General features: G+C 39.5%; 1 protein-coding gene across 1 annotated transcript; it reads right to left on the bottom strand.

Annotated features, from left to right (window-relative positions):
- Positions 1-819: 819 nt before the first annotated feature.
- LOC108900883 (P2Y purinoceptor 12) lies at positions 820-4,689 on the bottom strand. The gene is made up of 3 exons (XM_018702149.2): positions 4,577-4,689; positions 2,747-3,007; positions 820-2,223 (listed from the first exon to the last, which is right to left on the bottom strand). The coding sequence occupies exons 2-3, from the start codon at positions 2,996-2,998 to the stop codon at positions 1,381-1,383; spliced, it is 1,095 nt and encodes a 364-aa protein (XP_018557665.1). The 5' UTR covers positions 2,999-3,007; positions 4,577-4,689; the 3' UTR covers positions 820-1,380.
- Between the last annotated feature and the right edge of the window lie 9,564 nt (positions 4,690-14,253).

Consider the following 14,253-nt stretch of genomic DNA (forward strand, 5'->3'; position numbering starts at 1 on the left):
ACACTGTGCAGTCTGGGAGATGAACAGCTTCACAGGAGAAATTACAAATGTGTCGGCCTCTTCAACTAGACAGATGCAAATCCATGGACACTGAGCTGCTGTGGGGGGGAGAAAGGATTCAAATAATGCACATTGTGGTAAGCAGTCAGGCTACAGTGAAGGAATTTTTTACTTTGAACAACAAATCAAGGTTGCTTTATTTCTACAGGTCTCATTTTCCCAATAGCTCTACATGCTTTAAACTTAAACGCCCCTCTTTTTTGTTTTAAACAGTCAGAGATATGATACTTATTTTCTTGACAGTGTAATAGTGAAAATGCAGGATGCACTGGGCATTGTCTGTCACTTTTCACTCACTGTTCAGGTTTTTAAGAGATGTATCGTGAATGATTGAATTTTTAGGTGTGAAAAATGACTAGAGCTATGTGTATTTGCATCTTTGGTTCCTTCATTGTTGTTTAATTATGACTTGCTGTGGAACTGGTTGGTATAAGTCTTATGTGGTTATGTGGTTGTTACAGGAGGGAGTTCATACAACCCAAGCATTTGGAAGGCCCCTGTTCTTAACGACTTTCTAATCCCTTCAACACTTTGTCCACTGTTTTATATGCATGGACTTGATATGTGAAGGTAATTATGAGTTTGTTATTTATGAGCCTTGAGGTTTGGTATACAGGTAGCCTGTTTTGGAGGAATACTGTGGTTGTCCTCAAAATTCAATTTGTTTTCAGTTTGTAAAAAAAAATTAATTAATATTTGAAAACACAGAAGAGAAACTAATGTTGTTGGAATAGAGAACAGAAAGGAAAAACAATCAGCAAAAATATATATTTGTGTTTATGTATGCTCTTCTCTTACTGTAAAACAGCTGCTTCTCACACAAACAATCAGGAACAAAAAAGAGGTCTATTACTGTTTGTTACAATGTTGCACTTATTTAAATCAAACCTATTTATTTCATACAACTCAGTGTGCTTCAAGATTAAAAAACAGGAAAATATCATACATGACAAAACATGTAAGGTAAGATGATATTGCAGTAAAAAAGGAATAAGATAGGAAAGTGTTATTCTTACTGTTAAAAGGAAGTAATAATAATAATATGGTAAAAGTTTTACATGTCAACAACATACTTTGAACTTTAACATAACCCAAACTAAAGGCTTGCTTTCAGAAGAAAATCCTGTTGTAGCAGACTTCAGTTAATGTGGTAGAGAATTCCAGAGAGTAGAACTATAGTAAAGGCATAGATCCATGATAATTGATCATAAGCACAAATATGTGCCACGGCATATATACATCATTAGGACAGACTGTCGGACTGCAAATGACATCTCTGTGTCTGTCACAAAGCTGAAGTCTTTATCCTGTCCAGTGTTTTTACGTACAGACAGAGGAATCTTTGAGAGGGGTGCTGCCTGTATCTGTGTCTGACCCTCTCCCTGTTAGCCAGCTACAGGTACCAGGAGGTAGCCGCAGGGTCTTGAACAGAGTGGTCCTGAATGACTTACAGAGGAAGAAGTAAATGAGCGGGTCCAGAAGAGAGTTTAGGGATGAGAGGAAAAGTGTACTCTCTTTCAGCTGGAACAAGAAGAGCTTGAGTTTACAATCAAAGACCTGTCGGGTCTGGCTTAGGGTGTACGGCACACGGGCAAAGTGAAACGGCACAAAGCACACAAAGAATACTGCCAGAACCAGGAACACGTTTGCATTCATTTTTCTCGTGGCCTTTTGGGGCGCACGAGTTGTCGTCCTGCTTGGCTCTCGACACACTGTCCCCTCAGCGCGGTTGGTCTTAGTGCGGGTGTACGATCTGTACAGCTCTTTGCTGATTAGAGTGTAGCATATTATCACAGTCACCAGGTTGCCCCAGAAAATAATCTGACAGACATGATTCACCACCTCATGCCAAAACAGCCCAGCTTCTGTCTTTAGGTCGCTGCACTTGAAGTATTTAGAAGTTGGAGTTTTGGATGTCAGGATCACATTGGGCAGACACAGGATGAGCAGAAAGGTCCAGATGGCACCTGAAAGGAGCTTCCGACGGGTCAGCCGGGCTGCATTTGTCCCCCTGAAGGGTTTTAGGGTCTTTCTACAGCGATCGATGCTGATGAGGCCGAAGAACAGGATGCTGATATACATGGTGAGGTAGAAGAGCACTGAGGAAACCCGGCACACGAATATACGTAGGCCAGTGGATGCCATGTTGGAGTCTGATAACACCTGAAGAAACAGCATATTACTGTTTAACACTCATTTCAAATTCAACCCACATCTTTTATTTTTAAGTTAATGCCAGCACTTTCTGACAAGTCACCCGTTTGAAGGCTTTATAAGTTGTAACCAATGATTTTATTTACTAATGCTTTATTGCTTAGTCATAATAACAGCAACATTTCAGTTTCCGAGTTATGAAAAATCTCATCTTTATCCTCCTCCAACATTTACAACTGTAGACTTGATGAATTATTGTAAAATCACTTTCATCAATTTATTAACATGTATTTCTGCAGATGACTGTATGTTGCTATTATCACTATGAATGACTGTAACATTTAAACAAGTGCTGACCTGGCTAATTGGAAAGCAGGAAGCTCATGACCCTTTATTGATTACTCATCAGCACTACCCAGCAACCAGACCATTCTCATGAATGACCAATATCTCTTCTATTATAAAGGTTTAATAACAATCGAAACCTTTATAAAGTACACCACATGAGTAAGTAGTACTAGTTTAACCAAACCTTGAAAGGGAACGTGAAGGTCATGATGACATCTGCAACCACGATATTCTTCAGGTATATGATGAAGTGAGACCGTGAGGGGATGCGAAAAAACACCCACACTGCCACACTGTTGAGCAACAGCCCCACCAAGAAGAGGAAGGAGTAGAGAACAGGAAATACTACCGTCTTCAATACGTTGTCACGGGAACAAGTGGTGTTGGTGTAACTTTGATTGCCAGGGATTGGGGGGAAAGTTGCACTTCTCTCCATGAGTGTTGTCTAAAAAAATTCAAGAGAAAAATGTTCTCAATGTTTCATCAGAATTGCTCAAAAAAACAAACCCAACAAAAAGTTACTTCATAGTAGGACAGTTATGCATTTTTGTTCTTCGCCTCATGATCAATATAGAATGAAATGACAATTAGTCTCAGCTTTAATTTGAGCTGGTTTACATCAGTATTGAGAGGACAGTGTGGGAGAAACAGCCCATAGTGGCCAAGGTTTAGGGTTCAAAAGTACACAATCATCATATTTAATATTTTGTGAAAAAATCCTTTGACTGCCAGAGCTCTTTGACCTGTAGACATCACCAAACGCTTTGTACCTCCTCTGGTGATGCTTTCCTGGGCTTTCACTGCAACCACCTGCAGTGCGGGGTCTCTCTGCTTTTAGTCTGGTTTTCAGCAAATGGAAGTGCAGCTCAACTGGATTGAGATCAGGTGACTGACTCAACCAGCCGAGGATTTGCCACTACTTCACCCTGACAAGTCCTTTTGTTGCTTCGGCTACTCGTTGAATTGTTCCTTTTTTTTTCTCTACGCTTTCCTTTTTTCATATTTTGATATGGGCTGATTTTAGTTTTGTGAGTTCAGAGCTCTACCAGGCTCTTTTCATATGTTTTTGTGTTTTGCAGCCCAGCCTTTCTGTTTTTGAGGATCACTGGGGGATTGCATCTCGTGGCAAGAATCCTCTGAGGATATGGTTATGAAGTCTTTTGATTCTTGACAAGGATGTAGGGCTACATCCTAGAGAGCATTCTTGACTTGCTGTGCAGTCATAAAGGGGTTTTGCTTCACAGTGCAAATGATTTTCTGGTCATCTGCAAGACTTGTGCTACTCTACCGGGTTGTTTGCTATTTTCTTTCATTTTAAAATTAAGTAATTAATTAGTTTTTTTTTAGAACATACCATACATACCAAATTTTGGCAAATCAGCTACCTTTGGTATCTCTCTGATAACTGATTTTTTTTTTTTTTTTTTGCCTATCTTCTTTACTTGCAGGGTCAACTCCACCTCAGTCTACATGGAACTGTCATCTCTCAATTAACTCTCACTGTCACATGTCAGTGTTTATGTGAAACATCACACAGCTGCCCAAGTAGCCAAGTGTACTTTTGGGCCATATGCATTAAAAGATATCTTCTGCACAGCTCTTTCAATATTGACATAAACCCTCTCAAATCGAAGCCTTGGCACTTTAATGTAGTATCCATTATTTTATTTCACATTGAATGTGCTGTACCACAGAGCCTGAAGAACACAACATGTGTTACTGTTCAAATACTGAAAGTCTGGACTGTAAACAGAAGGTGGGTAAATAACATTAAATCCAGTATAGTATAATGTCATTGAAATTTTATCGCGTGCATGTTCAGTTTATGTTGATTTGTCATAGTATAAAAAAAACACTGAACAATATAACTTTCAGAAAAGCAGTGTCTATAGCTGTTTATCTGTAGTACATCTAAAATCAAAGTAAATTTCAACATTTGCACAGTCGTAGATACATATTGCACATCATAGTCTGATTTACCGTGATAAACACAAGTTGAGGTTTTTTAACTAACCTTTTGAATTTGCTCTCCAAGTGCAATTCTTGCGTCTTTTTATCCCTCTCACTTCTGTATTGTGATCTGATACTGACCATTTGGCTGTGTATGTGTGTGTACTTTCATGATACAAGAGTAACCGGAAGACGACTTTCTCTTTGCCTTCTCCTTTTTGTTTCCTGTCATGTGGCCAGGCTGCAAACAACATTTTTAAATCTTTATGGACAGACACAAAAATAACTGTTCAGTTTAGTAATTGAGTTGTGAGGATGAGATCAGCAATCTACAGCAGATAAGCAGTAAGTTAAACCCAACTAAAACATTTTATAAACAGCAGATAGGCACAGTAAAGGCACAGCTGCAATATCAATCAAATAGAACATTTAATGGTTATCATCATCTCCACCACCACCGCCACCATCATCATCATCATCATCATGGCTCTCTAAAACTGACAACTTCTTTAAAGTTTTAAGACACTATAAATATGTTTGTTCGATGTGATACAAGCTAATGTGCTTCCTCTTATCCAATGCACTCACTCTTGAGACCCATTATTGTGTAATCTACACTGCTTCTGCATTATTTTATTTTATATGCTAAATGTACATTTATGTTACCAACAGTCATGGTTTGACAGGCCAAAAATGATGAGCCACATCATAAGTCACTGAATACACCCCTCTCTTTATTTTCTACATTCAGTTTGCTCCTGAACGGCAGCCTATCCCAGCATGCACTTGGCAAAAAGCAAGAAAACATGATCAAGAAAACACAGTCTTTGTCACCTCAACACACATTTCACATTTCACAACTATATATATTAACATGTTTCCAGATAGGCTTGATTAGACTTTGATATAATATAACGCAGTTCCCTTAAAAACAAACACTTTGGAAGCATGTGGCAGCAATACCTTCTGTCCCATGGTGGAAAAAGCATGAAACAGTTTTTGGCAGATGCTTCACTGATATAAAACTTTCCTAGTGCATCACAGCCCCATTCAGAGCTTGAACTCACCACCCTCCCAGGTCATTTTGGCTACAGCATCTTACCGTAGGGTCACAAAGCCATAGTCCAAGTTGTGAAATGAACCACTTAAATGTGACCTGATCCTCTAACCACCCTGGTATGTTGAGGACTGAGCTTGAATAAACTTCACTTCCTTTCATTATAACTTGTCTGTCATAATGTATAACAGACAGTCCAGAGTCCAAAGTTCTACAAGTAAAACATATAATGATATGAAATAATATCCTACGAGTCCAGTAGCCTATAAAGTCTGGAGTGTGTCATAAGAAAAAATAATATGTGTCTTAATCGAATTGTGACCTCTAAATGTTAAAGGAGACAGATAAACTAGGAGATAGAATATCACACTAGTATACGGAATAACTCAAAGCCTTATAAAAGCATTTTGAAAATCTGTTTTAATATATTCAGTCTGAATTTAAATGTAGAGTAATAAATATTTACTTGCACTTTTGTTGATTATTCTCTAACCCTTTTGCCCAAACCATATTTTTTAAATAGTGCATCACTTAAATGTAAATGTTATTAATTACATCCTACTTTGTTTTAAAAGGCAACAGTTAATTGATTTATTATAAGTAAGGCAGTGGAAAAGCATAGAATTATTCAGGTAGCATACTCCAGACTTTGTAGACCAGCATCACTGGAGCAAACCATCTGCTTTCAAACAACAACATGTAACCTCATTCTTAAACACTACATGGTTAGTAGCAGTTAGTGCTCAGTGCTGTCAGACTATTATACTACATGTTTTTATGGCCCCAGTTGTGTTTTAGTTCACATTTCCCAGTGAAGCTTATTATATCATTTTAGGAACTGAGCAGAAATTTCTGCACATGTTGGTATTTACTTCTCCCCTCATCATATGACCCTGATGGCCTACCCTTCATTCTCTTGGGTGCCAGCAGCAATGCATGGCAATGCTGCAACTTCCTGTGTCTGGAGCTGGATTGAGTCAGCAGCATTCATTTCCTAAATAAATGCCCATCTAAATGTCCCTGTGATTGTGTTTGCATGCCTTTGTGGTTGTTGCGTAGCTTGGCCCAAATTTAGTCATATATACTGTACATGAAGTCAGTTTCTCAATCCTCCATATTTATACGCAGCCACGTTTCCCCCAGCTGTGAACTCTGCGCATCTGTGTCTGATCAGGGCATCAAACATGCATTCTCTCCCAGAGTGGACTCGGCAGCTACACTTCCTGCTTTTCAGTTTAACACTAGTCTATCTGTGGCTCGATCAGTTTTTGAAATTATGTACCTTGCTTTTATTTTGGAAATCAAGCTCTAAAATCAGCTCTAGGACAAGGGCCATTGTGTAATCCTACCTCTCCTATCGATGTCCTAAATGTACATGAATCATTCGCACAAAAGTGTAGTCAAATAGCATGTGAACGCACAGTTGTAGGCACACAGGCAAAGTTGTACTACACACACAGTAATCCTCGTCATCTCCCTCTCAGACAGACAGGAAGAGAGGAATAAGGAAAGGAAATAAAAAGAGTGTAACAAAAGACTTGACTGAATTTCCATTTAAACCCCTCTGCGCCTCCTAACTCCCCCATCCAAAACACATGCACATTTTCCTTCCCTGTAGGTGCGCTGCTTTCCTCACCTCACACATCACCCCTTGACCTTTAAGTCACCACTATTGCTTTCTCCCAGTCCCCAGACCACAAGCCTGCTGCTGCACAGCTACCGTCTTGCCAACAGAGTCAAGATAAACACTGTTGTTTCAGCCTGTGGAGATAATGAAGCTGGAGAGTGGAGAGAAAAAACTTCATCTCCTCTCTGCACATGGGGTATTGCCTTTGAGCAAAAAATATAGCCTGTCTTTACAAAGCCTTTGGAGAGGCTTTTATCACAAAAGTGAGCGTGAGGTTAGGGGAAAAGGGTGATGGAAAAAAACTGGTGTTTGAGGGCAAACGTCAAGCTAATAACAGACACAGAGTAACAGCTGTGGTCTGAAGAGCATGGTTGATCCAAGGGCAGGATGAGGCTGAACTGTGACCTTTGACCTTAACAAATGGTTGATCATCTTGTCATCGTGACAGGTAGAAAGACGTAAGAAAAGAACTTCTTACCACATAGAGAGAGAGAGAAAAAAAAAAACATTCAGGGTGGTCCTTGTTGCTTGAGGTTTGTTTGTGACTGTCTTTGTCTTTATGTATGGATGTTTATGTGTATACATTTCCTTTGGCAGCCTTTCACACTAGCTTCTCCTCATATAGTTGAAATGTGTGGGGCACACTTTGTTTTGACAGTGTAAGGTTTCTTTAGCTACTGCTGTTGCTGGTGTGCTGCTCATTGTAGGTTCCAGTGGGTCTGCCTCCCATATGTTTATCCACACTGACAAATCTAAAGCAGCTCATGTGGAGGTGAAGGGGGACACGGGTATTACTGAAAATACTGTGAACTACACTGTTTCTAGCTTTTACTGAGGATGAAACCACATTTGCTGTCATGCACCATTAGGGTGTGAAACATCATTGCATGTTTATGATTTTAAAAAAATACTGAAATGGTCTACTTCTCCTACTATAGCTGCTAGTTTTATTTCTTTAGGAGCTTTGTAAGGGCTCTATATTGGTAACTGCTGACTTTAGTACATTCCTTCATTTCTCATGAGCCCCATGTGTCCATTATGGGTGTGTTGACTGTCTGCATCAAAACTGCACACACATACACGCACATGAACATCAGAGGGTCCAACTGGCTCCTGGGCTTTAGTCTCTACCGGTGAATGATGTCGTTGATTCCATCCTCAGCTCCAGTTCGTTGTTCCCATAGACATTTTCCTAGCAACTGCTTTTGTTTGGCTATTGCTACAAATCATTGCTCATCTCCTGGGTCTGGCATATGCATCAGTGAGTGACCTACTAAACATTACCTGGCTTACACCACTGATCTTTTCACAAATGCGTCCATTTGGACCCACGCAAGAGTATTTCACAATTTACTGGGATTTTTGTTCACCTTGTGACTGATCTATAAAAATGATCCAACCATGTGAAATGAGTTTAATGCAAATGTTTGTAATTTAGTGAAACATTGAATGTGTTTGCTTTGCTGTAGCAGCCTGTGTCCATACTTACAGTGGCATGGCCTATAGTACGATGACTCGATTTTTCATCACACCTACATCCGCGTACATCTCTAACTGCACCTAATAGCTGTCATGGCAATGTGAATTCTGGCTGTGTGGGAATGTACATACAAGTTAATGTAGCAAGTATACTATGAATAATCATTTTTACATCCTGGCTCCACATCAGTCTGATGGCTTTTAATTTGAATTTTTTTTGTGGGTCATGTTGAGTGAGGAGGATGAGGACCGCTGTGTGTCTTGCTGGTGCCCAGTTGATCTCCAAAGCCACTTACTCCCCCTTAATTTAATTTATTTTTTCCCTTTTTTCACAGTTTTTCTCTTTTACGTTAAGTTTGAAATTAATCTCTTACACATTGTGTCACATTGTGCGCCAACATCCACAGACCCACTACTCAAGTCCAAACAGAATATACCACATCTTACAAAAGCATGATTTTAACTAAACCAGTCCAAACCAACAACACACAGTGGCAAGGCAGTGAGACATAATGTAATGGAAAAAAAAACTGCATTTGCAAATGCACTGAAATGCCCCTGGCACTCACTGGCAGTAGCATTTCTCCTTTAAATTCTCATCCAGAGTTTCTTGTCTGATAATCCCCTGACCAATGCCTGAGAAAGCAGGATGCAGAGCTGTGGCTTGAGAATTGGGGAGAAAAAGGACAACAGCTTCCTTTGAGAGGCTGGCCACTCTGGGATACCATGCATATTTGACAGAGTGTCTGTGTGTGCTCAGCAGAGACCTGTGTGTACACAGAGGGCAGAACAGATAGGCCAAAGGACAGGGCCAAAAGTGTCATCTTCAGCTGTTAACCACAACGGTGTGTGTAAAAAAGGTCAGTGTCAGAAGAAATTAGATGCAAGTGGTTTAAACCTGGAGCAGATTCTCTACAAAACCCAAACTAAGGAATTTCAAGGCCTACAGACAATTAAAACGAGGCAAGACAGATGCTTTCTATGTGTTCCATCATGTCATTTGAAACAAAGCCATGCCAGCAGATTCCTCGTCTGCTTTCAACACTGGATATGATATCAAAACGAATTAATAGGAAGCTGCTTAAGGGAACGTCTAGAGCAACTTTTATGATCCAAGTAGCAAACATGACTTCAGTTGTAACCAGTGAACTCAGAGCTATAATGAGAGTCTGTTTTCCCTGTGATGTCATCGTGCTATCTGAGGTTGCTAGGTGCTGTAAAGACATTTATGTAGGGGAGACAAGCCACAGCAGGTGGTCTGAATGATGTCATGTGAAATGACTTAACCACAGCATTTGGGCTAAAACTAAATCTGTCAGACAGATTTAACAATGCCTGTCTGTAGGAGTTGAACACTGGAGGATTTCTGTATTATATTTAAATCCTAGATATATTTTGTCAGACCATTAGATTAAAATTACACAGTGAATGTAGTTTTATGATTAGAGCTGTTGATGCCATCTATTGGTTGCTTGTCAGGATAACACAGTCAGAGTACACAGTTTACCAGGCCTGAAACCTTAATGATAATATGTCAAAATGAAGATAAAGTTGACCATAAAAATCAGATTACTTTTCTGCATTTTCACTGAATAAAATCTTTGTCTTGGCACCAGTTTTCATTTAGAGCTAACTGTAATGCTGTTTCCTAAAGAAAATCAACGGTTATGTGGAAATGTGTGAATTTATGGTTAATATATTGTACTTTACAGAGCAACAGATTACAAGATTGACAGTCAGAGGTTACATATTACAAAAAATTCTACAAAAATGTCTCTCTAGAGAGCACCCATATATTTCTGTCTTAAACCAGAGAAGGCTTATATACAGACCTGTCCAAAGCCAAGTCCTCTGTTCCTGTTGTCCCCCTCGTTTTTTATTTATAAGTGTTTAGTGTTTCCTCAGCTGGGTTACAGCTCCTCCAGATTGCATCTAAATTACACATTGGCTTTACTGCAGAGTGGTAAATTAAACCAGAAGCACAGAGGAAACGCTGACTTTGGATGTGTCTGAGTGGAAGAATGTAACTCTTTCACAACAACCCCTATACAACTTGAGCTTTATCTTCCTACACTGGAAACAATGAGATTTCAAAAGAATATGGGAAACCAGTCAAACAGGGGAAATTACAGAAGACTTCAATTCTTACAACCGGGGGCACTGAGTGGAGAATTAAATTGTTCCCTCATCCCTGTAAAGACATGCAGGCCTCAGTGAAATTAAAACCAAATTAATGACCAAAGCTATTGATGGGGATGCCACAACTTAACTGCTACTGAATGTATCAGAACTACCAGAAGGGTGAGTAAAGGGAAGTTATACACTTACTGTATGCATTTCCATGTCATTAATGCCAGAGCCCCAGGTCTGGTCAGTAGAAGTTTCTTTACCCTTAAGGTCCTACTGACACCACCCCCACACTTTTCCTGGAACAGCTAAACCTGTCAGGCAGAAACATCAACGTCTGCTGTAAAGTAGTGGTGCCACTTTGTTGATGTAGTCTAATTAGGCGAACCGGCTAATTTAAAAGCCCACCCCCCTCCTTTGGGACTCAATAATTTGGAAGCGCTTTGATGTTTTTAGCTTGGTTTTGTGTGAGTGAACTGAGGAAAGTTAGGTATACTGCAGGGGACTCCACCAGTCCACCTGGTCACTCTCTGGGGACCACATCTGCACCCAATCAGATTGGAGAACCCCCACTGAAGAACTTCCACTGCCCTCAGGATAGAGACAGAGGGATATGGCCTCATTAAAATGTGTATACCATTCCTTAGAATATACATAAACTCTGTGCACCCTGTTGGATCCTTCTTTTTTAAATTTTATTTATTAGGGCCCATTTTCATTTAATGGCAGCAGTATTTACTGACTGAAAGCTTTAGCCAGTTTACAGCTAAAGTTAGCTGATTTGTGGTTGCACTTTTGTCCTTGTACCTGGCTTGTATACCTGGCTTATAGTGCTTAAAGGCTTACTCTTAACACTTACAGGGGATATCAGAGGAAGAGAAATAGTTTAAGGATTATGGCTGTCATATGTAGAGTTCCACTGAAAATAATTATTGTTTTAAATGGCAACAGTGGCAGCAAGGCAACAACTGATGCCTGCATACTCTCCTTACCTTGACTATTATAGCCAACATATAAGCTCCAGGTAAAATTGAGAGATTATCAAAAATAGTCCTGAGAAGAAATGGATTAAGAAACAGGGAACTGCCATCACAGTATGACAGATCTTACCTGGAAGGGAGGTGCAAAGATCCATCTGTCTTACTTGTGGCTGGAGGGTAGAGGTGTGGATTCTATACTGATGGTGTGAAATTCCAGCGTCACCACAGGTACCTGAAAGAGACGCCAATCTTACTGTATGAGCAAGTGTGTGTGTGTGTGTGTGTGTGTGTGCATCTACAAATCTGTGTGTGTCATGGAAATATTTTGAAAAGGTTTTCTCACCTATACTGCAGGCTTGGACTGCAACAAAAAAAGGAAGCAAAGCGATCCACTTCATTCTGCAGGGGACTTAATTTGTTGCCAAGTTTGCAGCTTCAAAGAAATAAGACAGACTCTCTGAGCTAACAGAGAAGTACTGTCTGAGACTGCTGCTGGTCAGCTCCCAGCGGTCCTCTCTTGAGATCTCAGTTTCCATGTTCAGGCTGCTAGCATTCTAGTTTAAGTATGGAATTCATACCACAGACCAAAAATATGTCTCACTCTTCCCTGGTTTCCCTCATCTATCTGCTCTGCAGACTTTATCCTTCCTCCCCACTTTTTCTCACTCAAATCAAAATTTCCTCTTTTTCAGTTGTTTGTCATTACTCATCTCAGACATACATACATTCAGTTTACGAAAGTGCCTAGATATAATATAGATAAAATATAGATTTTTTTCTATGATTACTGTAAAAATATATTTTTAAAGAAGTGTTGTGCATGAATGTGATGTCATCACAGGAAAAATTACAGGTGTAATTTATAACATTAATGTTCCATTTAGTTTGGCCTAGTATTGTGCATGATGGTTCACTGATATGACTCCTTTGGACACTTGAATGGAACTGGGCCATCACTAGTGTTATTCTGGCTGGGGAGTCAAAAGGTCACTGAAATATACATTTAAGCACTATATTTAAAAAGTCTAATGAACATTGATTGAATTAATTTGTAAAAAAGAATTATTAGCAGCAGAGTCTGAGTTTTAGTAACTTAGGAAGTAGGCATGATTTATCTCCCTCTTTAAACCTGCAATAACTAATTATCTCATCAGAAGATTGATGTGGTTAATGTGTTAGCAAACAGTTGTTGATTTACACATCCAGCAAATATGGAGCAACATTGGCATTCATATGAAGACATGTTTTGAGAGACAAGGCTAATGTGAGTCCAATATTCACTCTCTCTCCTTTTAGATTTCTTTTAGATCAGATCTAGTTCTTTTGTGAATTAGCTCAATACTCATTGAAAATAAAGAGGCTTTGCTGTATACATTTTATAGCATGTATAACCCTGAACACTAAACACGTTCATTGCTAGACAGAAAAATATCCTCTCTATAAGTAGCTGGAGAAGGACAGCTTTCAGCTGAATCATTGACTTATTGAGTGACTGAACGGAGCTGGCCATGCAGCGATTCCTGGATCGACAGCCCTGCTGATGGATGGAAACATAGAGAATACTGAGGCAGGAATTGCTGGTTGAACAAAGCACCTATTGTTAAATGTTCCCTGCAGTTTGCAGAGACAGTGTTGCGGTAAAACCTGTGTCATGGGTCTAATATTAAGTAGTAAGATGTTAGTAAGCTGGAAGCTGAATCCAGATAGAAAAGTAGGGGTAAATAAATGGGAAAAAAAACACAATCTGCTTCCAGCAAATATAACTTGTGTGTATTGTGCGTTATCCTTGGAGAGGATGGGCTGTGGGGTAATGAGGAATATCTTCCCAGCAAGAAGTCATTTGATTATGTGCAGATTTGCTCTGTTTTTCCACAGTCTTCAAGGTAACCAGCGAATGGCCATATTTTTTACCAACGTCACCTAGAGTAAAAACAGGTTTTGTTTATTCATCTTGTGAAATGGTAGAGGTAGGAGGACTCTTCATGTTGACATGTCTCACCTCAACAGCTGTGACCAGAAATTGGGTTCAGAGGTACAGTATATTTGACCTGGTAAAGGTTGAAACTCACACAGACACACAAGGAGCTCCTTTCAGTAGCTTCTTATAAAACCATATTTTAAATGGTACGTGTTCGACTTCAAATCTTTTCCTTTAAACACCCAAGAGGAAAAGAGCAAATGGGAATATCATATGTTTAAAATTCTCATAAATATCCAAGTCAGTGGAAGGTAAACTCCATCATTCCCCTAACATGAACCGCAAAACCAGAACTGAACAAATAAACTTCACATGGTGAAGCAGGGCACATGGTGTGAATGATGAACCGTCTTTCACATTGAAAGGCCAGACATAAAGAATAAATGTGGTGCTTCTTAAGTACTTTAATTTGTGTTTGATTGTCGCCTAGCGCACATATGCAAACACTTTTCTCTCAAATCGTGGAACAAGTGGCCTGCATTCCACAGTTTAT

The sequence above is a fragment of the Lates calcarifer genome, linkage group LG21 (genome assembly GCF_001640805.2).
Source record: "Lates calcarifer isolate ASB-BC8 linkage group LG21, TLL_Latcal_v3, whole genome shotgun sequence".
In the NCBI taxonomy this organism is placed as follows: domain Eukaryota; kingdom Metazoa; phylum Chordata; class Actinopteri; family Centropomidae; genus Lates; species Lates calcarifer.

Excerpts from the sequence above, each read along its gene's own strand:
- LOC108900883 (XM_018702149.2), bottom strand. The coding sequence starts at position 2,998 with ATGGAGAGAAGTGCAACTTTCCCCCCAATCCCTGGCAATCAAAGTTAC. Across the intron at positions 2,224-2,746 it reads CCTTCACGTTCCCTTTCAAG|GTGTTATCAGACTCCAACAT; the intron begins GTTTGGTTAAAC and ends CTGTTTCTTCAG.